Source organism: Strix uralensis, chromosome 3, assembly GCF_047716275.1.
Source record: "Strix uralensis isolate ZFMK-TIS-50842 chromosome 3, bStrUra1, whole genome shotgun sequence".
Taxonomy (NCBI): Eukaryota; Metazoa; Chordata; class Aves; order Strigiformes; family Strigidae; genus Strix; species Strix uralensis.
The window spans coordinates 28,255,446-28,280,108 of record NC_133974.1 but is presented as its reverse complement, the minus strand read 5'-3'; the positions used below and the strand labels follow the sequence as shown (position 1 = coordinate 28,280,108).

Here is a 24,663-nt window from a genome sequence, read left to right as displayed (position 1 = left end):
TCAGGGATGTTTAAAATCAACTTTTTTTGTTAGCTCCTCAAACCTTCAGAAGATGCACAATTCTGATTTCACATCTTGTTGTTCAAGAAAAAAAAATTGAAACCTATCTAGCCCTTGGAAATGGTGTGATGTAGGGAGCTAACAAGGCCTGGATGTGAAGTTGGTCCCAATTTTTGTATTTAGCAAGAGACCTCTCTTCCAGAGTGCTCTTTTGGTCCTTCCCACCATGATTGAGCTATCACAAGTGGTCTTGACATCAGCCTCTGCAGCACACAACCTTTCTGTGGGCTGGGTGAGTCTGGAGTCACAGAATAGCTTTTAATACTGCTCATACCAATGGGTTTTCCTTTGTGGATTCTAGACTCAAAGAAATCATGCTGTGTAGAAACAGCTGCTCCAAGGACCCCTTCTATGCAGAAGCCTCTTCACTGTAATCCAGAAATAGCAGAGTGGTCCCCATGCCCTTGCAGAAGTCTTCTACTTGCTAAAGAGAAAAGACAAGAGGCTGCAGACCTGTAGCCTTCCCTTTCTGGATTTTACCTCATATTTATGATAGAAGAAATGTATCCATTGTCCAGTACTTCAGACAAATTAGATTTAAAGAAAAAAGCATACAGGAAGATTGCCAGTACTCTGGCAGCAAAATGCAATCTCCAAATTTAACCATCAGGCATTTCTTCTTCAAATTGAGGGTCATTGTTCCCATGTTTGTAGAGGCTGCCAATCTTTTTATGTATTAAAAATGCATTTTAAAGATGCAGTTTTAATTTTCTGTGGGATGCAGAAAAGCCTATCTGAAGCTTTTTAGAGAACAATCCTTTAATACAAGTTAAAAATTACGTCTGTTTTTACAGAGGAGCATTGTATTGGTAATTATGTTTCTATACACCATTATTTTACACACTTGTAAAACATGCACAGTCATTGTTGCTATACTTTCAACTTCTTGGGAGTAGCTTAAAAAAGATTTAGGCTCTAAACCTGTAACAAAATCAAGGTAAAGAGTTCACACTAAATCCTTTTGACTTGCTTGCCAAGTTGAATGGCCTTAGGCCTTCGTCTTCAACTAGTTCTCAGTGTGAGTGATTGTAGAGGTAGATATAGATAAATATATAGATGTATATATATGTGTGAGTGTGTTTGGTCTGTGTGTACTGCTGGCCTTGATTTTCATCTCCAATTGCTCACTTTAGGGTTCAAGTTAAGGATCGATAACTTACACAAATATAGTTTGACTATAGCTCTTCCATTAACTTGGAATTTATGTAGCAACTCAACTATCTTTTGGAAATACTCAGTTTGAAAGCAGTTGGTGATACAGTTGTGTCAAATTTCTGTTCTTACAGCATTGTTTCTAGAACAGTGACTTGTATGGAAATTAAAATCAATTCTTCAAATGCTCTCTCTTAACACACAGAGGCATATTTAGAAAATACTATATAATGGAGGGAATGTAGAAAAAGTAGCACTGTAAATGTCCATTTCTAGCAGAGTTACTGAACGGGTCCTGGTCTATGCATTAAGTTGAATTTGAGTCCTAGTTTTCAGCTACTTTGGATTTAATACATAATGCATGCAACTCCTATTTGCCCATTCACTGCCAATAGCTTGTTGCAAACAAAACAAAAAAAAGGTGGGAATCGGCTTATTTCAGGCATCTCAATAGCTTTATTTGAGCTAGTTACCAGTCTTCTCTTGTAGGTAGCAGAGAGAACAGGACCTTCTAGATGTTTGCCCCTAAGGCATCTACCTTAAGGGGAGATGAATTGTGTCCTAGAAGTGCTTTCCCTCCACTAACTTGAAAAAGGAGTTCAGTGTGCTTTATCTGTCACTGTGTGTAGGGTTCACCAAGAAGCGGAACAGAGGAATGCAATGATGGAAATTATGAGAGATCATGGAAAACACCAGATCATGCGTTTAGACAGGACCCCACTATGGGCGTGGGGATGGACTGCATTTTTCTTTCATCTTTTTTTCCATCCTATTTATGTTTTTTACTTTCTCTCTCCCTTGCTTCTTTTCTCTGTCCCATTTCTTTTTTGGTTTTCTCTGTTTTTCCTGTTTTTCTTTTATCTTCTTGTCTCTTTACTTTTTCCCCTGCTTGTTTCGTTCTTTCCTTGCTCATTGTAATTAATCTCCTATTCTCCTGCAGTCCTTGAGAAAGTACCGGACTTGTACCCCTTTATAGCAGTATATTCAAAAGAGCTTTTTCTAGGTCAGCAGCATGATGCTTTTATGGGTTACCATCATTTGTTGGGGGATGGCATGGAAGCCTATCGTCATTCTTCTAATTAAATTCTGTATTTGTTATTCGCTGAGTAACCACAAACAACAAGATGGCTGAGAAATATTTACCCTTCTGCCCTCCGTTGCTCATCTTTAGTTGCATTGGATTAAAAGCATATAAGTGCATAGTATATAAAATTCAATGTATAAGATTAGTTCCTTGTCAGTTCAGTTGACTAGTTAAGCATGTATTTGTGTACTTAGCTAAACTAGAAACAGTCATTGCAGAAACTTTTCCTGCAAATGGTCTTGAGATACATAGTTTTAGAGACAGGTGTGTTGTGTGTTATTTGCAAAATGCAACTGTTTAAGTTATCTTTGAGTTCCACAGTTTAAGATCAATGGACTGTCGCTACATTTTTTTAAATGCTGAAGTTTTTCTTTTGAATTGATAATAGATTTTCTGAGGACTGATTAGAGTACTGCACTTGCTAAGGCTACTGTTTAATGTCTGATGGTGGACTCCAGTTTAAACATTATCTTTTACTTCTTGTTGATGTATGGGCTGGAGAGGTGAGATACTGGACTTGAGACTCGCCTGCTGCTGTAGTGTGAGCTTCCAGGGAGAAGCTAACATGCTGGTGTAGCATGGCAGTGGGGTAGAGTTCTCCTGTCTTAATGTTTCACTTTGCTGCTGTCAAAATAGGATGTTAAATTCTAGAACTTCTTACAACAGTAAGTAACCGCTGATGTAACAGCAACAGGTAAATTTGTGGAAGAAAGGGGTTTCATTCCGGTGTAGCGTTCACATGGTCCTAAAGCACCCAAAGAGAAATCCAACTTCTACTAAAGCCTGGAAGTTCTTCCTGATGCTCCTTTGAATTCCAGACCCTGAAACCTAAGGAAAGAATGAGAGAAGTGTGAAGTACAGAGGGAGAATAAGATAAAAGTGGGAAAATAGAAAAGTTGTTGATGAAAAGGAGTAAAAGCAGACAAATTCTTGTCAACCATTTCCTTTCTCAAACCAACTGAAAAATATTTTTATAGTGTCAGATCTTACTCTTGAGAGATTAAACATGGTGTTTTGAAGTACTTAATCAGAAATTATGATGTACAGAAAATGGGACTAAAGGCAAAGTAGCTGGAGACCGGCTAGGCCAGTGCTCAGATGGGGAAAAAAAGGTGAACACCCATGTATTTTCCCTCCAAGGGTAATTTTCCTTCCTTTTTTATGGAGTAAGAAGTTGTAGAGTGTCTTAACTGAACTTTTAGCGGCATTACTGGACTCTGGGGTGCCTGAGCAGCTCCCTGGAGAGTGGGGGCTGCCCTGCCCATGGCACCGGCAGGGAGCCCTGCCACCAGTGGCCCCTGCTGTGCAGCTTGACATGGGACCCTCCACTAGCTGGTCTCTGGGAGAAGACTGCTGGTGATGAGAGCATTGGGCAGCATCCCTGCACAGCCAGAAGTCACTGTTAAAGGGCTTGTGAGCAAGAAGGATTTTATAAGTAGCTGGACAAAATGCTTCTAAAACTACTGTTTTAAAGGTCTATATTCAAAATCCTGTACGGTGTTGCCCTGGTAGTGCATTAGAGAGAGAGTGAGCAGCTTTTTGTTTGTGCAAAGACTGAATAAATAACTCAGAATAGAAACCTGAAGTTATTGATTCCTGTGCGTCCTTGAGGCAGCACACAGTTTGTAAATGGCCACTTAGGTCGATTGCTTGGTGAAATGTTCAGGTGTGCGCTTAATGACAGAGAAACCATTCCTGATACAGTGCAGTCATTCCCTTGCTGAAAGCTGGCACTTCACTGACACTAGTGGTTATCACTTCAGATAGCATTACTCTGTAGTATCTTCTTTTTAGCATGCAGTTCATCTGTTATTTAAAATTCTCCACCCCCTCTTGCAGAAATGAACAGTTTTTAGCTCTACATTTATATTTATTTTAAGGGATGAGACACCTGGTGTTAATCTGATAGTAGTGACCGTTTTTAAAAAAAGTCTCAATTTAACACCTTTTATTTTTGAAACATATTGGAAAAAGCATGTTTTGGGTTTCTTTTCCTGTGTTAAGGAAAATAGATGAAGATTGCTTGCTGTGCTGGTGCATCTAAATGAGTCTTTTATGTATTCCTCCTAGTTAATTCTGAGAGCTGCTGCAGCCTGTGCTGGGAGCAAATTCTGAAAAATCCCACTTCCAACGCGGCACACAACTTGCTTTAGGCATTGGGTGCAGCTGAAGTATCAGTATTTCCTCCTCCATTTTGTTTTTCAATTGTTCAGCAAGGCCTATTGTCTTCTTGGTAGAAAGAAGAATATTTCAGTTTTTCTCCTAAAAATTTTGCTGTTGTGTGTTCAGGACTATTCTAAAGGTCTTAAAGTGTTTTTTCTTTGAGACGTGCTCCTACTGAAAATAAAGTAATTCTTAAAGAAGATTATCAGGTAATGGTGTAAAGAAGTATTTGATTTTGTTATCCCTAGAAATATGCACAATTATAGTTTATTCATGCTACATTGCATGCAATTTTTTCAAAAATCTGCTTGGAGGTAAATCGCACAGCATCTTTCATCTGATTAGCATAATCTGTAGTTGCTTGCAAAGCAGATCAGCAAGCAAATTCAGGACTTCTTTGGTGTTTAATCAAAGTTTAGATGAGGGAGGAAGGTAGCCAGGAGATGGTAAGGAAGAGTGGTGACAGAACACCAGAAGTTAAAGCTGAAAAAGAGGAAATTTGTACAAAGTTTTAGAGGCTAATGATAGACCACATCACAAAATCTCTCTGCAAGCAAATAAATAAATAAATCCAAGTTGATAAAAACTGTGCCGCAGATTTCAAGTTTATTTGATCCTCTTAATTGTCGGAGTCACCATTAGCCGGGGTCCTTATTTCTCCGTGCAGGAACAGAAATGACGCAACACCAATGTGATGATCAGGTCGCCCATCTTTTTATTATATATTATTGTCCACTTCTATTCCTTTTCTGGTTACATTTATACTCTACTAAGTTCCGTACACGCACTCATCTATCTTCTAATAGGCTACAGGTCATCTACACGCGCTGTTCACGCGCCTCTACAAGCATTTGCATTGGTTAATTGCAATTAGCACGTAAAGCCCAAAACTTGCCAAAACTCCCTTATCTCATACCCTGTTTTGCTCAGACTTGTGTGCTTTTGCTGACCACAGGTGTTTCTCACTTATCTGCTGTCTTATGTGTTTTTGCCAGCCTTATTTTGCTGGCCTTGTCTTCGTCCTTGCATTCTTCTGTCTGCACTAACTTTCTCCCAGCGTGGACCAGACTCCTACACTTAATGCATGCAGACTTCATGACTAATTGGGAGCAGGAAAAACAGAAAATTAAATATGCATGAAACATATGATAGCTTGAGTGCATCGATATTTTTATGGCATGCAGTACTGCTGAACCAGTTGAGTGTATGTTTTTATGATCCTTTTTATTGAGGTGTTTGAGGGTTTAAAAGTTGTTTTATATAGGTGCTCATATATGAAAGAATGAGTATAAAGAGAATTAAGTCTACCATGAGATTACTGTATGATGAAATAGAACCACTAGAATCAATATGTTTCCTCTGATAGACTACTATATTAATATATTAATTCATTCTCTTTTTGTGGGTTCATTGTTTGCAATTAGCTCTTAGCATAGATTTAATTTAGTATTATTTATTCCTTAGAGATCACAAGAGATAAAATTCTACTATTTGCAATTAAGTGTAGGCTTTTTAATTAATTGTTAAATTATGCATGGAATTATATTTTATCTACATACGTCTGATGTATCCGCATTTAATAAAAATTTCTGTATCAGTGTAGAAATACTCTGGCTTGATCTTCCTCCCATGGGGCCAGTGAGAGTGGTATTTGTCCCAATATGTGGACTCCAGACAGTAAGCAACCTCTAAGATTCAGTCACAAACATTATCAAAATATTTCGTTCTACAACAGTATTTCATATACTTTGGAAAATCATTGTCCTGAGGTAATGCAATGTGTGACTATATGGGGACCTAAGAAAGTATCAGAATAAACATGTTTTTTCCTGTAAAGAATGGTATTGTCTGCTAAAGGCATTTATGGTGCTTTGAAGAAGGAAATTTAAAGATAGTAAGGCAATGTTTAAAATTCTCACCTACCTACTGAAATACAGTATCTTGGCTTTAATCAGAATAATGTTATGTCTGCCAACCTTATATTTTACCTGCTTTAGAATAATAGAATTGTTTGGGTTGGAAGGGACCTTTAAAGGTCATCTAGTCCAAACCCTCTGCCACAGACAGGGACATCTTCCACTAGACCAGGTTGCTCAGAGCCCCGTCCAACCTGGCCTTGAATGTTTCTAGGGATGGGGCATCTACCGCCTCCCTGGGCAACCTGTTCCAGGGTTTCACTGTAAAAATTTTCTTCCTTATATCTAGTCTAAATCTACCCTTTTTTCAGTTAAAACCATTATCCCTCATCTATTGTAACAGGCCCTACTAAAAAGTTTGTCCTCATCTTTCTTATAGTCCCCCTTTAAGTACTGGAAGGCGGCTATAAGGTCTCCCCAGAACCTTCTCTTCTCCAGGCTGAACAACCCCAACTCTCTCAGTCTTTCTTCATGGGAGAGGTGCTCTATCCCCCTGATCATTTTTGTGGCCAACAGGTCCCCTGTCTTTCCTGTGCTGAGGGCTCCAGACCTGGACACAGTACTGCAGGTGGGGTCTCACCAGAGTGGTGAGAGTGTATTGCCTTTGGTCTGAGTTAGCGTGTCCCTGTAGTTTTAAGTTGTGAAAGCTGTATTTGTTGGCTGAGTTTGATGTTATTAGCATTACATTTGCATACTTTAAACAATTCATCCCTGATGAGGTATATTTGGTGACACATAGTACAGGGCTGTAAAGGAGAGGGCAAGTTGAAAGCATGAAAAGTGAAGAGAAGTGGTGGCACTGTGTAACTCAAACACCACGGTGTGTCTCTGGCCAAAGATAAGATGGGACAGTAGGTGACATGGTTGCTGTCAATCTGAGGTGTTGAACTGGAACAAAGAGATTGACAGTAGATCTTTGGTTGCTAACTAGCATTGGAAGGACAAGATTCTGTAGCAATGGGGAAAATCATTTATCTTCATAGCTGATTGGAAGAGCAGATATGGAGGTCTGCATTTGAACACCTACAAAGGTACCCTGTGTAGCCTGTGCAAGAAGAGGCGTTTCTGTGGCACAGCTCAGCTCACCCCCAAGCAAGTGTGAAAACTGGATCGGGGCACACCTGCTGTTGTTTTCACTGCCTGCTACAGGAGTTGGAGGGGCTGCCTCCAGTACGGACACGTGTCTTGTGAGAGAAGTACCAGCCAGGGAGACCTTCAGCCTGTCAGGTTCAGAAAGTTGCTAGCAAAACTGCTAGTTAGGTGTAGACTGATTGGGAGGGACTGCTTCAAAATTTAAAAAGGGAAGATAGCTTAACAGCAAGTGATTGCAAAATCCCAGGCTCACCTTTCAAAGAAAAGAGAAAAATGAAAAGTTAAAAAAGGACAGTGAACTTCTAAGCAGCAGAACTGGGGAAAGCAATACGTAGGGTCTCCTGGGGAAGTAATCCAGGAGAGGGAGGAATGCAGGAGATCTGGCAGTCATTGAAGGCGTTTGTGTTGGAGGCACAAAGGCAGGCTGCAGACAGGCAGGACAGATAAGAGGCATCGTATAGAATGTACTGCTGCTTTTAAGAGAGGTATGAAATACAAAGGAGCCATACAAGAAGTGGAAATAAGGGCAGCAGGACTGAAGATTTATATAAAGGAGTTAGTAAAGCCTGGTGTGGTAAAATCAGACAAGTGAAAGGTCCAGAAGGAGTTATGGTGTGATGTAAAAGTCCACAGGAGAAAGATTCTGTAATTATGTCAGAATGTGAAGAAGGGAGAAGTATTGATGCATTACCAAGGAAAAAAATGAGAAATAGTATTGAATGATGTAGAAGAGTCTGAATTACTCCAGCCTCTTCAGTCTACAAAATACTGACTTGACAAAACATGTTTTAATAAGATGAGGGTAGAATTCACATAAGGAAAGAGCAGATTGAAGAATATTCAGGTAAGTTATGTGCTTTCTGGTTGCACAGCTTTATTCACCCAATAGTTAGGAACTGATTGAACTGATTTATAACATTTTATCATTCTATTTAAGAATTCAGAGAGAACAAGGGACTCTTAGGAGCGTGCAGTTATAGTAAGCACAATACCTCTCCCAAGCAGAAGAAAAGAGTGGGGAGTTACAGACCTCACAGGGTGATTTCTCTCCCTGGGAAGACCATGGAACAACTGATCTTTGAAAGCAGGTGGACAAAGGGAAAGCGATGTTCGGGGTGTATCTACATTTTTTTGACACACAACCACATGTATTCTCATTAGCAGATTGCTGCCACAAAAGTTGAACCAAAGGATCCCAGATACAGTTTGCTTGGATATTGCCATCAGTAACAGCTGCAGCCAGAACTGGTGCTGGGAAGAGCCAGTGCTGTCAGTTGTTGCTGCTGTTGTGGCTGCCATCAGGTGCTGCAGCAGCATCACCTGGCTCTGGGAGGCCATATGCATGAGCAAGGGCCCATCTCCCTTCCACCCAGAGACAGCATCCTGCTGCCCTTGCTGTGCCACATCCTCAAGTGAGGATTTGAGCTCTGTCACTTCATCCTTGTGGTGATAGCCCTGTTTCGCTAATGCTGTGGCTGTACCTTTCTTGCCTCAGGCCTTCTGTCTTGTTGTCAGCAATAAGTGTGGCCCTTACCCTGCCACAGTTCTTACCAAGGTCCATCACCTGCACAGAGCTGTATTGACTTGTGCCCAGGGAGCTCCAGTAACTACAGATGAGCTCCACATCCTGCCTGTGGGCCAGCATGGTGCTTAGGAGACAAGGAGACAGCTCATAATTATGCCTTTTTGTAGACACATGAGTGTACTTGTGGGCGTGTGGTTGTGAAACTCCACCTGGCTGCACAACTCCCGATCTTTGCAATGACAAGAGGTTTGCAACCGCCTGTAATAAAGCAGTGAGAAGATAAGAAGTTTTCTTGGAAAATCAAGGACAGGGTATGATAATTGAGTTTGTTTAGTCTGAAACAGAGAAGACTGAAGGGAGATGTGTTACCATGCAGAGGCTGGTGAACAAGTGTTTTCCGAGGTCAGGCTCTAAGCAGGGGAAAACAAAAAATTCAGCTTAGTTTATAGAAGGTTTAGTTTGAAGATTAGCAAGGAAAAATCCCTCTCCCCAAAAAGCAATATAAAACACCGAAATATATGTGTTACACTGGAGAATTTCCTTCATTTGAATTTTCAAGAATAAATTAGAGAAACATCTCTGGTGTGTTCTAGCCAAACTCAAATCTCTCTACTGCACTGAGTCAGGTGAGGTGATCTGTTCAGTCCTTTTTAGCCTTACAGTTGCATTATTCTGTGACAGCCTTGTGAGGCCCAGCCCTTCTCTGGCAAAATAATATTCAGCTTTGAGTCTTAGAGCTGATCAATGCCAAGTTCTAAATTTAATAAAGCATGTGTTTTCATTAAATTAGTGATTTCAGTCTGCGTCCTACAGTTCCAGTGAGAATGAATGCCATCTTTCAGTGGACTACCCTGTAAAGTGAAACAGTGATGTTTGCGTTGTACTCCTTCATTAATCTATGTTCATGCCTTTGAAGGTAAAATATTTTAAAAAGGGAACAGAATAAATGTCACAAGTCAGGCTTTAAGCAGGTTGTGAGTCACCCTTCAATTATCATCAGTAATATGCGCTGAGGCACTGTCTCCTAACAACTAGAAAATGTGATAGAGATGTAGATAGAGTTTTAGAATGCGTTTTTTTTAGTCTTTCAAAGATTTATAAATGTCTTTTTATAGTCTTATACACAAAAGCATTTGAACAAAGAGTACTGCATTGAGGAAAAATCATAAAAGGTTACTGCAGTGCAAAACATGGGAGAGGGATGGATGTGCATTAAAATCACAACTGATACAAGAGGTGTTAATGGAGTGGGAGCATGCATGGAGTTGCATGGAACCTCGCATGACATATGCCCTGTGCTCATTGAGGTCTGTCTGTAGAATGAAGGTTACTTTGGTGCAGTAGATACTAAAGCTAGCTGGATATTTCTGTAACTTAAATTAATATTTTAGGACTTTAAATTGTAGCAATAATAGAGTAGATGTCCATTTTATGTTAGTAGATGCCCATTTCTGCTGAGGTTGTGAATCTACGCAACCTGGGCTCCACTCAGATGGATTAGCTGATCCTGAAATGTAAAGCAGCTGACCAAGACTGTGCAAAAAACAGTGAGGATAGTGCTGTGATAATGATGATAAATAAGCAGAATAGAATCTGTAGAGGTATTCTGAGTGGCTGGACCAGTGTTGGTTGAAGAGAACCTTTCAGCCCATTAATTCAAAAAGATTTGAGATGTGTCAGCTGGGATGGAGACAAAATTTATTTTTTCTGTAGAAGGCAGAAAAGAAGGATTTTTACATTTAAGACATTTGCTTAAACTTGTTCTGTACAATAACAGTGTTTCAGATATCACACAACTGCTGAAATCCAGGAAAGGACTCATGGATGTGTATGCTTATGTCCTACTGTTTTATATGCATGGAAGATTATGCACCTGCTTGCATACTTGCTGATGGGGATTAGGAGAATATTGGAATGCATTTCATGAAATCAAGAATAGGAATATAAGAAGAAAAATGTAAGGACAAGATTTAGCAATGGCCTGATTTTATTTATTTTTTTTAAATTGAGCAATAATGTATTTACCTTAAAGCCATACAAGTGTCCTTTTTTTATGAAGTTAGTTTATTAAGAGTGTCCAGAGACATACGAAACAATCAAAGGCTGGTGACAAAATGTAAAATAGAGTATGCAAGAGCAATGGGTTAATTGTATGATCGAGTTGTCTGGAAGAGATGCAAAGGTTAATATAAAAAAAAAAAATTGTGAATGATCCAAGCTTAGGTACAAGGACAGGGTTTTAGAAGGGTGGAACACATGAAGTGTGTTCAAATCACAAAGTTCCCATGCTAATAGAGTGTAGAGCATTGGCCAGATGAGAAAGTGAAGGATGAACCCTGCAGCCAAGGATGAATCTTCAGTTAGGAAACATCTGTTACAAAGATCAGGGGTGTTGAACTCACTTTGTATGGGAGACTTGTTCAAAGGTGACTTAGGAAAAGTATTTGAAATGGTAAAGGGACTTTATGGAATGAAGTAGCATTAGCTGTGCCTGCTATTTGGGAAAATTAATATCCAAAGTCAAACAGCTAGAAAATTACTGCTGAGTATGAAACAGAGCGATTTATTTTCAGTGGACTGCAAAAAATGTTTCCTGTGGAGTGAATTATCAGACTGGCGAGTAAAAGGAAAGAATGAAAGTGAGTTTTGGACCGCTGGACCTAAACCTAGAATCACCAGAGTTTGCTTGCTAGTGAAGATGCACAGAAGAGACCGGACACAAGCTTCTTTCTCCCCTTGTGCCATCTTGCTACCAGCCCTGGCTGTGGGCCCCATGCTGTTGGGCTGAGGGGAGCAAATTGGCATGTCCTGGGTGGTGGGTGTCCAGCCCTGGAGCGTGTGTGCCTGCGCAGAGGTCGGGGATCAGCACCATCTGCAGCCTAGCACTTGGGCTGCCTGCCTTCTGTGCCTGGAGGTCACTGTTGCGGGGTTAGCCAGTGATTAAATTCTGCCAGAACTCGTGTGCTTGTTTATTTTTAACAGAATGGGTGAAGTTTATTATAGGATTCAGTACAAAACAAGGGCCATGGCCAGGGTGTGTATTTGGAATTTGGATTTTTTTTCCCCAGAAATGAATTTTGGATTTAAAGTAAGGAGAGTAAAGAACATGAGAGACTGGGGGGTGGGGTGGGGGGGAATGTCAATCTGCATGTAACCTCTTCAGCTCCCTCATCTCTTGGTATGACATCAGGTTGGCCACAGACCACAGCTCAGCACCTTGCCTGGGCTGAGCAGCCAGTTGGGATGGAAATTACCTGAGGTGGAGTGGCCCTGTGGTGTATTGAGCAACACTCATGTGCTTTACAGGGGGGCATCTAAGAAGTCTGTAGAGCAAAATAAATGGTCTTGAAGATGTTTGAAGAAGCAGCCTTGGTTGCCTGATCAGTCACGTGTGAATATTTTGACAAATCTGGTATCTTGACAATTACATGTTGCATGGATCTTGTTACCACCTGTTAAGAATTTTAAAGTGTTTCTCATAAATCACGCTGTATATGTTGGCATAGTAAACCTTTATTTCTGTATGTAAATGCAACTTTTCATGTGAGAGTTTTTTTTTATTCTTATGGCACAGATTTATTTGTTATCATGCAGTTAAACTGTCACTATGATTCCTTAATTTTCAAATTCCTTAATTTTGAAAGGACTAAAACGTACGAATTTTCAAAACTCACAGAAAACTGTTTCCTCACAAGCAGTGCTTTTAATACAGTTTGTCCTTTAAAAACAAGCTTAACTACATTTTTAGGAAGCTGAAACATTAGGGAAACTCATCAGGATGTGAGGATCTCATGAAGTGGCCACAGCAGTTTTTCAGCGTTCTGAATGCTAATGGTATTTTCTGTGGAACAGTGTAATTATAGGAGCTCTTAACTATCAGTGTCTATTATCTCAGAGAAAAGCGTTTTACTGTAGCTGAAGTGAATGAGAGTCTTAAGGGATCTTTTTTCTATGGCCATTGAATCAGATTCTTAAAGAATAAATTTCAAGTTTATTGTGAAACTCATGTTGGCCTTGTGCCAGCTGCCATTTGGATGTATCAGTGACCTCAGTGGTAATTAAGGCCTGACCCTTCTTTCCCAAACACATCCCTTTCAGTTCTAACTTTTGAACCTTATCCCATTTTCCTTTGGAAAAGCGGTAATGCTTTATGCCTGTGCTGGGCATTTAGTTAACTTTGCTTCCAGAAGCGAGAAGAGCAGTACTTGAAGAAACTTTCCCAGGCTATGTGGTCTGAAAAGCCTCTGTTGGTTCTGTAATATTACAATTCTTGATAACGCCTGGGGATGACACTGATTTTATAAAGGCTTGTCAGCTGAACTTCAGTTTTTCAAAATAAATGCGATTCAGATTTGATTCTAATTTTGCCTGTTCTGGAAACTGTTAGAAAAGCTCTAATATGATATGTTCTCATAATGATCAGTGCAGCTTAATTATAATATAGATAAGAAGACTCCTGATGTTTTAAGAAAGATACTTGTTTACAGTAGTCTGCTTTCCTCACCCTGTAAAAATGGATAATTTTGCAAGTGTGTGAGCACAAAACTCTGCCTTGTTTGCAAGCCCTGCAGCCTGCCAGGGCCGTGGCATTTGCCTCACCTCCCTTAGGGAGTTCCTGGTGGCCTCTGGTACATGGGAGTTACTTCTAGTTATTCCTGCCTGATCTGATTATATACTCTCTCCTCCCTCTTTTGCTTTGACTCCAGATTTTACAGCAAATTAACTTTTGTTTCTGCTCCTTCCTACACTATTTCTGTTCAGAATATTGTTCCTTGCATTTTAGTTGCTGGTCTGGAACATGCTGAACCCTAACATGAATGTCTGTGAGGTCTCTTTACACATATGCTGGGCGTGCATGCACTGTATACACAGAAAGGGCTATTCTTCTGCCACATTTCCTTCTGAATAAGAAAAAAGGGTGTGATTCTTCTGTATTTTCATAGAATCATAGAATAGTTTGGGTTGGAAGGGACCTTTAAATGTCATCTAGTCCAACCTCCCTGCAATGAGCAGGGACATCTTCAACTAGATCAGGTTGCTCAAAGCTCCGACCAACCTGACCTTGAATGTTTCCGGTGAGAGGACATCTACCACCTCTCTGGGCGACCTGTTCCAGTGTCTCACCACACTCATTGTAAAAAATGTCTTCCTTATATCTAGTCTAAATCTACCCTTTTTTCATTTAACACCACTACCCCTCATCCTATCACAACAGGCCCCATTAAAAAGTAAAGGTGTGGCAGTATTAGAGAGTGCAACCTTCCTAATGCACGCCAGCCTGTGCATCTTGTGTCCATCCTTTTCAAGACCGAGCTGGTTTTACTTGCAGAAGCAGAAGGGACAGCCCTTCCCCTTTTACCCATGCAAGCATAAGCAACCTGTGGTTTTATGATGGAAAACCACAGATTTTGTTTCAGTATCAGCACAACACAACTAATAATACCAAGAAAAATTGTGAGAAGCAGGCTTGCTATGGAAGATGGCTTGTTCATTGCTGTGACCAGTGGCAAAATAGAGATCACTATGTGCAGATTCAGTTCCCTAATCATGGACATCTAGGGCTGTTTGAGATGTGTAATGGTATTCAGGACACATATCTGTGGGATTCTGTCTAGCAGGACTTAGGTAAACCTTAGTCCTGGAGAAGCAGGTGGAAGCCAAGTGGCATACCCCCTAAACATAAACATAAACCAGCCCTATAGGTGTGGGCCCAGGCAGCTGAATCATGCCTTCGTTCTCTGCCAGTAGAAACGAGAACCAGGCAGACTGAAAGCAGTGGTGACAGATTTGCTGTGATGCCAGCCCACAGAGGAGGAAGCCAAGCCTGGCGGGCCACGGTCTTTAACTGCAGAAGCAGAACGGTACATGAGATTGGAACTGATAGCAACTTGATTGTAAGGACAACCAGATGTGTCAGCTGAACAGTATGATAAAGCTATGCGAGTTATGTGGGGGTAATAGATTGCTAGCTTTCAGAGGTGGCAGCCATCTTCATGATCTTCATTTGTCAAGTGCTGGGGTCCAGGGGCAAGATTGCAGCTCTGTGATTGCTGCAGTTTTAAAACATGTTTTTTCACTACTGGTAGTGCAGGTTCCCCAAGGCACTAGACTGCAAAGCTTAAGCTTACTGGGAAAGTGTGATATGAAAATATCTCATGCTCCTGTCAAGGGGGTTGAAGCTTTCCTTACCACAAACATCGCAGTTTACACACCAGAAGATGAAGATCAAACATGAATCACTTCTGAAGCAGTGCCTTAAATTCTCCCTCTTTTGATTGATGAAGCCATTTTGCTTCTCTTGTTTAAGTTTTGTCAGATGCCTCTCAGCCACTCTGTATCTCCCACATCTTCCTTAAAGAATCTCTTCTCATGCCAAAATTAACAAATCTGCAGCACTCACGTGGGTGTATTGCAAAAAGTTGCCTGAGGCAGCATGTCACCTACTTTGCACCTGGATCTTGCAAAATGTAGGGCTGACAATTCTGTGATTTTGTTGAAAAGCCACAAGAACCATTATGAAATGCTATGGGGCTCAGCAGATCCCACAGATCCATCCAGGGACCCCTGGCTGGCAGTGTCAGAGATCTCTGCTTCCAAGAAATGAGATCCTTTGTTTCACGTTTAAAGAGTAGCTGGCTGGAATTGTTAAAGAAACTTCAGATAAGGTTATATTTAAGCTAAGGCTAAGAAACAAGAAGTTGGTCTGTGGACAGACATCTCCCAGCTTTGTTGTGCCTATCAGAAAAAGTTAGGGCTTTCAACTGTCTCTCTTTTCATTCTATCTGCTCCCTCACTCATGGTTGGCCTTGCGGGGTCTGCTGGTTATCCACCCTTCTCACCTCGATTTAGTTGAATGAGGTCAGCTGGCAAAGGCTGAGCCTCTTAGGGGGCACCACAGGAGGGAATTGGTTGGGTTGGTGGCTGCTGGTGATAGAGCTGCTGAGCTGTAGGGAGCATTAAGCTCTGCTACTGGCATGGCTGATGGGAAGGGCTGTGCATGTCCTTGGCTTCACTAGATCAACCTAATGTTGTATTTCTTTGGTATGGTGTATAAGGTGGATGGGTGAGCCACTGGGAAAACTCAGTAAATACTGACGATTCTGAGCTGACAAAACAAATTGGTGGATGGTATGCTTTGATTAGTAATTAGGTTTAAGGCCAGAAAGTGCATTAACTTTTGGCCTGACTCCAGTGAACACGCATGCTGAGGATAATATATGTTGCATGTATTTTTTCACAATTCATTGGATCTAGTCTAGTGTTGTCTGTTCATGGTCATTATTTAGGTCAAAGTAGGTGGGTATTTGGTATTGTTTAAATTGTCAACTACTGATTTTTTTTTGTTACTATATGCATTCATTGACTGTAATTTCGTACTATTTTGCTTTTCAGTAACTGTGGGAATGCAGACATAGATGTGAATTTTGCCTATTACAATTAATTTCAGTTTGTAAATTTGTCATGAAAGAGAATAAATTTGAAAAGCTATGCTGAGGTATATCTGAGGTTTATCTGTATGTTAGGAGATATGTGTTTATGTAAGTGTGAATTCTCAGGTATAAATGGGGATCTTATATTTATTTTTTGCATTTATCTGTGCAGGTTCGAAAGCATGTGAATGACCTGTATGAAGACCTAAGAGATGGACATAACTTGATCTCACTTTTAGAAGTCCTTTCTGGAGACACCTTGGTAAGCTTTTAGATCAGACTGCAGTGGTTCCAGTTTGTTACATATACATTTGCTCTGTTTGTTAATTCCTTACATATCTACTGCTGGAGGTTTCTCTGATACTTTCCATAACCTGTGACTTGATACCAAAGACACAAGTTGTATCTCTGTCGGTAAAATATTCCACTGTGAATTCTGTGGGGGAATGCATTCTATTCTCTACATTTCTTGTGGTCAGTGAGACTTCCTTTCTTAATAGGGTAATGCGCTATTTTTTTTGTTCTTTCTTTTTCTTTACAGTTTTTCTTTTAACAAGTATTGGATGCTTAATATCCCTTCGCATTAAAGGGAGTAACTTACAAATAGCAAGGATAAAATGTCCCTGAAATTGTCTAACACACTCCTCAGGTGTCATTTCCTTTCTTTGTGAGCATTACTTCCCTTGCTTGGTATTTGTTCTCTTCATTATGTTCTTCTTTTCATGCTCTTCTTTTCATTTGTGGTCTGTCTTGTGTTTTTGCTGTCCTGTCTCCTGTCTGTTATATTCATTAGCCAAGAGAGCGAGATTTTTTGAAGACCTTACGGTTGGTGAGTTCAACAGAAGCATGCGCAAATGAACAGCATGAGGATGTGGAGGATGAGGATAAGGGGGTAGGTGCCGACCCCCATAACTGTACTAATGTAGTGTTTGAAGTGTGGTGTTTGCTAATGTAAATTCTTAGTTTGGTGTGCTGCAGTAGTGTGCTGTAGAAAGGACAAAAGAACTCACCTTGGTAAACCAGGATACGTATGTTTATGATGGAGGTATGGTAAAGACAAATTTTCATTCAGCCTTTTTGTGAACAGTTGAAATGCAAATGTTCAACATTTCTATTTGTTTTCTTTTGTTAAACTGTACAAAACCATGACGCAAATGTGTACTGGACAACATTATCAAGATGTTACAAAATAATCTTTTTTAATAATAAATAGAGAAGTACCATAATTATTCCATTCAACCAAGATTATTTTTTTTACTTGCAAACAGTATTGTCCACATACAAGTAGTTTAGACAAAGGCTTGAAGTCTCTCCTTAGTGAAGTCAATGGCAAAAAATTGATTGTCTTAATTAGAGGCACCTGTCTACTGCACCCATGGTGTATTTGACATAATATTGGATAATATTTTGAAATGCGGTAATTCAGATGTGCAGACCTATTTGTTAGAATTTATCAAATGTCATCATTACTTTTATCAAAGCAGATAGAGCTGTCACTTCTGCTTTGTCTGTGTAGTGGCTACTAAGTATACAGATTGTTTGCAGGGTTTATCCTTCTTGCAACAAATGCTGAATTTTCGTTTCGCTGTATTTTAACCATCCAGAAGGGAAATATCTACTTATGAAGTGTAAAATGCTGAGTGCTTGTTAGTCCAAGTGAGCTGTGCCATGCCTTTGTAGACCTCGCATTATTAGCATTTGCTAAAGCAAGTTGCTGTCATAGGGCCCGAGTGCCTCCTTGGCTCCCCGTGTGTTGTGCTGCAGTTGTGATTTCAGTGGAATTTGTGTGCTTTTTTCCTGGGGCATAACATAACTCAAAATGCTGCATTTTAGCTGTACATTGAAAAACATATTTCCCCTCTGAGATGCTATACCTAAATAAATCGGTTTGGATTTATTATACCCTCTTTGTTGTGGAAAACCAAGTTCCAGGTCTGCAGTCCTTTGTTCCATCCAGGGAAGCTACTCAGTATTGAGGGCTGCAGGGCTTGATCCTGGGCTATTGGTGTGAAAAACAACAGGCTAATTTGAAGGCTCTGTAATGGAAATGAAAATTCTTTGTGTTTTAGTTTATGCCTCTTATTCAACGCCGTTTTCCCATGTTTTTCTTTTGGCAAGCATCTGATACTCCACAGGGGAAAAAAAAAAAGGCAGTTGAGGAAGGCTTGGGCTTATCTGTGTGTTTCGCAGTGATTGTCTGAGGAAAGCCTCATATTCATGGCTGATACCTAGCAATTATAGTCCGCTTCAGTTTATTGCTGTGAAAGTTTGTGAAAAATCTGAAATAAGGAAGAAGAATAGAAGGATTCGGATATGATGATGATGATATAAATTTAACTGCTTTCCCATTGCTGATCTGTGACAGCTAAGTAAAGTATGCTTTTTCTGTGTGGTTCTTCTTCTTGGTGATTTTACACTAACTGCATGCAGTTTTGCCATGTTTCCATTAACACACCACTCATGCTTATTTTACAGTTTCTTCTTGCTAGTTTTGACTTTGCTTTGAGAAGAGTGACACTTACACGCTAGGGCTGTATATGTTGTATTATTCTGTTTGGAGGAAGGTATTATCTTTATTAGATGCTTTAAGTAAATATTTGTCAGTATCATAATGCTTATACGGTCATACCATAAATAAACAACAATAAATCATAAAGTTGCATACCCAGGTAAGCTTTTCCATCACAGAGTTTAGCAGAACAACATAAAGGTCCGTGACATTACTTAGATTTTGCTTTGCTTATTATACTGTAAATATTTTATAATAATATATTGCAGTTTAGCTTCTGTAGGTAGATTAATGTAGGGCTTTTTTAGCCCTCTTGGCCTTAATAGTACTTTACAGGGAAACAGTTATCAATCAGCCTGCATGGATCCAAGTTGCAGTTTGGGACCACTGATCTCTCTTGCCATCCACTGTGCTAAAAAATTTCAACTACAGTTTAAAAAAAAAATTATTAAAGCACATTCTTCCACCAAAGGTATTGGCTTCATTAAAACTGTAGTACTTCAAATGTTTTACGTGGTATCTTTTAAATCAGACTGTTTCTTCTTTTGACTGATGAGAAAATCTCACAACTATTGTTTTCTAATTTTAGCCTCGAGAAAAAGGTCGGATGCGTTTTCACAGACTCCAGAATGTCCAAATTGCACTTGACTATTTGAAAAAACGCCAGGTACGGTGAAAGTTTTGTCAGCTCTAGCTAATAAATAAAAAAATATGTCCTGCTTGGTCTTTTATACATGCTGTATAACAGCTGCTGGTGTAGGCTCGGCTTGATCTCATGCTTGAAATGGTTAAGAGAGATGTGACAAAGGTGTCTTTACACCACCCTTCTCTGAGCAATAACCTCAACACACTCCATGTGGTATATGATGTTAAAGAGGAGAAAATGATGGGTGAGGTCCTCAGGAGTTGCTCATAGTAGATTTAACTGTCTTTCATGCTGCCCAGACTCTAGCAGGTATGCAGTTTTGTTCACAACCTAATTTTAGTGCAAAATGCAGATTCAAAGAAATGAAAACATTGTATGGGAGTTTCTTGTTTTGATTATATTTTTTTTGGAAAACTTTCTCAGGCCTTGATCCTGATGAAAGCAAAACTGGTGCCCAAGGAAGGCAGCAGAGTCACCTGTGCTGTGGAAGACTCAGGTTTAATTTCACCTGTATCTCCTTTGAACCAAACACTTGAAGCCCACACTAGTGGGCAGTTTTCTGCTGCTATGAGTTTCTTTCTGCTGTTAAATTTCTTTTAAACACTTATTGGATTCTTGCTTTGTCCCTTTGCAAAACGGCAGTATTAAAAAATGTCCAAAACATGGGTGGAAGGAAAAACTGTACCTCCCTATCCATCCCATCCAAATGAATTGATACTGGAAATCTGCTTTCTGGTTGGTTGACTTTATTTTTTTTTAAATTTTATTTGCTACTTAAAAGGTTTGAAAAAATATGAGGTAGCAAACAACAGACAGATACTTAATTTGATTATAAAAACAGATGTCTCTTCGTATTTTGAGTGAAATTGCAAACTATCTTTCGGGTCACTGAGTGATGTGTGTGTACTGACAATTCAATCCTGCTTCACTGAGTTCAAAGCAAACTTTTCCCGTTAACCTAAGTGAGCCATTGAACAAATACACTATGAAGTAAATGAATAGCTACTTGAAATGACAGTCACAATGGCATTTCTGTGCAGTGAGACCTCTGGACCATGCCTTATGCATGACAGACCAGGTGTATTAAAATGCAGGAGATGCAGAATCAGGTCATCCTCATGCTTATGAACGTGTGTATGTCATTAGGAACCACAAGTCTCCATCACGCAGCCGTCGATTGTAATCTGAGGATTTTTGTGCTCTCTTTAGCTTCACAGTTTCATGAAGATGGCTGTAGTCTACTGTACAAAATACTTGTAGGGCTTCGGTCTTCTTGACAAGTTGCCAGCAGGACTTGCATTTAATTAAAGTTTCAGCCCCCTGTTAGGTGTTTCTAACCTGTATTTAGGAGGTGACTTGTTTAGATTTGCTGTGTAACCTCCAAATACAATATTTTATTGTGATTGCAAGGCAAAGAGATCCTATATATTGATATTTTTTAAGCCTGACAGGAAAAAACAAGGAACAAATCAAAGATAAGGCATATCTGACTATCTTGTAGAGTTTTGCCAAACACAAATAGTTTTTATAATGCAGTGGGAGGAAACATTTGGATTTGTTTTTAATTTCTTTTTTGAACAGAGGAATGCACTTTCTTTCTTCCAGAGAGAGTGTTTTGGTTTTGGGTTTTTTTTTCTAATAATTAAGGTTGTAGCTGCACATCAAGAGAAGGACATGCCTTTGCTTGTTCAGTTGATAATAGGGTATATGTTAAAAAGCATGTGCATGTAACTTTACTAGCATAAGCATAAAGTGCCTTTTAGCTGAGTCATCTTTAATTGCTGGGCTATATGGATCCATAATACGTATAGAGAAATTAAATGTAATAATAAGATATGGCAAAGAAAATAGAATTATTCAGCTCACTTTGGATGTGAGTTTGTAGGAGTGGCAATAATCTCAGCCTTTGTTTTAATCCTATGAAACATTTCATATATATAGCCCTGTGAATGAGTACGGCAGCAGAAGCGATAATAATTGTTGTCATTATTAAGACATCAGTTATTTAAATCTGATACTAAATTCTTGGTTTTATCAAGCCAGACCATTGTGTTTTAGCAGGCCAGTTCTCCTTCTGCTGAATTCTTGCTTTGGTGCAGGAGATCATGGGGAGGAAGAAAGGCAGTCATGGCTTCCCAGGTCTCAGCACCGCCCTGAGACTGATACAGCATTTACAGATCATTGTATTCTTCTTGTCCTTCCTCACTCTGTAATGCCTTCCCCTTCTGACAAAGACCGAGGTTAAGGGTGTTGGCATGGGGAGCAAATCTGCTGATGTAGTGACAGCTGAGAAATCTTCTCAGTTTAGCGTGGGTGGGAGAGGGCAATTCCTGGAGGTCTGGTTACAGCCAGAATGCAATTCCTTTCTGTTTTTAAGAATTAAGAAAACCAACAGAGTAGGCTCTGGAAGTGAGTAATGCATCCTTTATAGTCATGCCTGTGTAATGCAGTATTTGTGACATACTTATTTAAATTTTGTCTGTATTTTCTTTCCATGATGGCAGGTGAAGCTGGTTAACATTAGAAATGATGACATAACAGATGGGAATCCCAAATTGACTTTGGGGTTGATATGGACCATAATTTTGCACTTTCAGGTAAGCCTAGTTTGCTTGACAGTATGTTTTTGGTCAGATTCTTGTGTACAGTTACGATGAATTTGTCAGCTTAGAGAGGACTCCATATAGGCTGCACAGAAAGATAGATTATGTCTCTCCTCTAATGTGTATTTGAAGGTTTTGATGATGTATCTTATTTTGTGATGTAAACTGAATCTGAAGTTGTCATTTGTTTGCTGATTTCCTATCTGTGGAGTGAGAGAAAAATAGCTTGGGTTTTGAACTTCATTAAAGACAACAGTTGATGTATTCCTTCCAGTGTTTGGACAAACTGGTTTTGTTTTATTCTACAGACTTCTTTTGATGAGTATTAAAATATATTAAAAAGTTTTAAATCTCTTTTCATTCCGGATCTGGATTTCTCTGCTGATACGAGTATGCTAGCAAGCACTACTTGCAGCCTTTTCTACTAGTCCCTAACACTTCAGCATTCGTTTTTAGCCCCAGTGATGGTAACGTGGGTCACACTAGGTGGCACTCTGGTTGTTGTACACTGACAGAATTGTGTACAGTATAATGGAGCCTTACAGTGTGTGGTGTTAAATTGCTCCTCAAAATGAGGCTTTAACAATGGCCGTGGCTGTAGATGATGTAATTCAGATGACAGATAATTCCCATTTAGTGACTGCAGCATTGTTAGTGATAAACTCCCTGCTGTGCAGGCATTTTAAATGATCTAAAAATTACATGATCATACAGAAAAAGCATGGGTCACTTAGGATATCCTGCACTGGATTTATGACTGGAAAAAAAAAATTCTTAAAACCCCCAAAAGGCTGCTAAGGTCTGATTTGCCTTTCTGCAAATCCTGACAAGGAACAGAAGACATGAATAGAGCCAGTGTGGGTGCACAGCTTAGCCCAGACCAGAGCACAGGGTGAAGGAGAAACCACTAGCGAGTACTTGAAATTCCCTCAGCTCCCCTCTGTCATGTCAGTCTTTGCTCCCACATAGTTATATAGAGAAAGAAGGCTGAGCTTAAAAATGTATTTAAGCATGGGACAACCAGGGGATCAGGCCTAGTCAGCATGGGTTTATGAAAGGCAGGTCCTGCCTGACAAACCTGATCTCCTTCGATGACAAGATGACCTGACTATTGGGCGAGGGAAAAGCCATCAATATTATCTACGTGGATTTTCGAAAAGCATTCAACAGAGTTCCCCATAGGATTCTCATAGAAAAACTGGCTGCCCATGGCCCGGATGAGCGAACGGTCTGCTGGGTCAAGCACTGGCTGGGTGGACGGTCCCAGAGAGTGGTGGTCAATGGAGCTAAATCCAGCTGGCGGCCGGTCACAAGTGGTGTTCCTCAGGGCTCAGTGTTGGGACCATTTCTGTTCAACATCTTTATTGATGATCTTGATAAGGACATAGAGTGTATCATCAGTAAGTTCGCAGATGACACCAAGTTAAGCGGGAGTATCAATCTGCATGAAGATAGGGAGGCACTACAGAGGGACTTGGATAGATTGGATCGGTGGGCCAACGTTAACGGGATGAGTTTCAACAAGGCCAAGTGCCAGGTCCTGCACTTGGGCCACAACAACCCCATGCATCGCTACAGGCTTGGGGAGGTGTGGCTGGAGAGCTGTGTGGAAGAGAAGGATCTGGGGGTTCTAATTGACAAGCAGCCGAACATGAGCCGGCAGTGTGCCCAGGTGGCCAAGAAAGCCAATGGCATCCTGGCTTGTATCAGAAATAGTGTGACCAGCAGAAGTAGGGAGGTGATAGTCCCCCTGTACTCTGCACTGGTGAGGCCACACCTGGAGTGTTGTGTCCAGTTTTGGGCACCTCAATGCGAGAGGGATATCGAGGTGCTGGAGCGAGTGCAGAGGAGGGCAACGAAGGTGGTGAAGGGCCTGGAGAACAAATCCTATGAGGAGCGATTGAAGGAGCTGGGACTGTTCAGTTTGAGGAAGAGAAGGCTGAGGGGAGACCTCATCACTCTCTACACTTACCCAAAAGGACATTGTAGAGAGGTTTGTGCTGGTCTCTTCTCACAGGTGATTAGTGACAGAACAAGGGGGAACGGCTTTAAACTGCAAGAGGGGAGGTTTAGACTGGACATTAGGAAAAAAATTTTCACAGAAAGAGTGGTCAGACAGTGGAATAGGCTGCCCAGGGAGGTGGTGGAGTCACCATCCCTGGATGTGTTTAAGGGTCATTTGGATGAGATGCTGGGGGATGTGGTGTAGGGGAGAACTTTGTAGAGTAGGGCTGATGGTTGGACTCGATGATCCAAAGGGTCTTTTCCAACCTGAATTCTATGATCCACAGAATTAGGCAGTGATTGAATGTTGCTGTGTTTTCAGAAACAAAGATTATTAACAACTTATTAATAGAAGCTGTTAGTGGAAGTTAAACCTTTACTTGATGTGTAGTTTATCTTTCTGAACTTGAATAGGTTTTTGCAGGATGAATTTTTTAGCTTTTCTCACTAGCTGAAGCACAAAACAGCTTGCACAATTT

The 24,663-nt window shown here is 40.3% G+C and overlaps 1 protein-coding gene across 7 annotated transcripts in view; it reads left to right on the top strand.

Moving 5' to 3' along the window:
- DST (dystonin) overlaps window positions 1-24,663 on the top strand; it is a 316,365-nt gene that overhangs the window by 105,222 nt on the left and 186,480 nt on the right. For 4 of the 7 annotated variants that reach the window (XM_074861759.1, XM_074861762.1, XM_074861761.1 and 1 more), the window contains 3 exons: window positions 16,595-16,684; window positions 19,521-19,598; window positions 22,082-22,174. In XM_074861759.1, the coding sequence (XP_074717860.1) occupies window positions 16,595-16,684; window positions 19,521-19,598; window positions 22,082-22,174 (261 nt within the window). Of the gene's footprint in view, window positions 1-16,594; window positions 16,685-17,215; window positions 17,315-19,520; window positions 19,599-22,081; window positions 22,175-24,663 lie in introns of all 7 variants that reach the window. The other 3 variants (XM_074861756.1, XM_074861754.1, XM_074861758.1) reach the window with 1 other exon arrangement.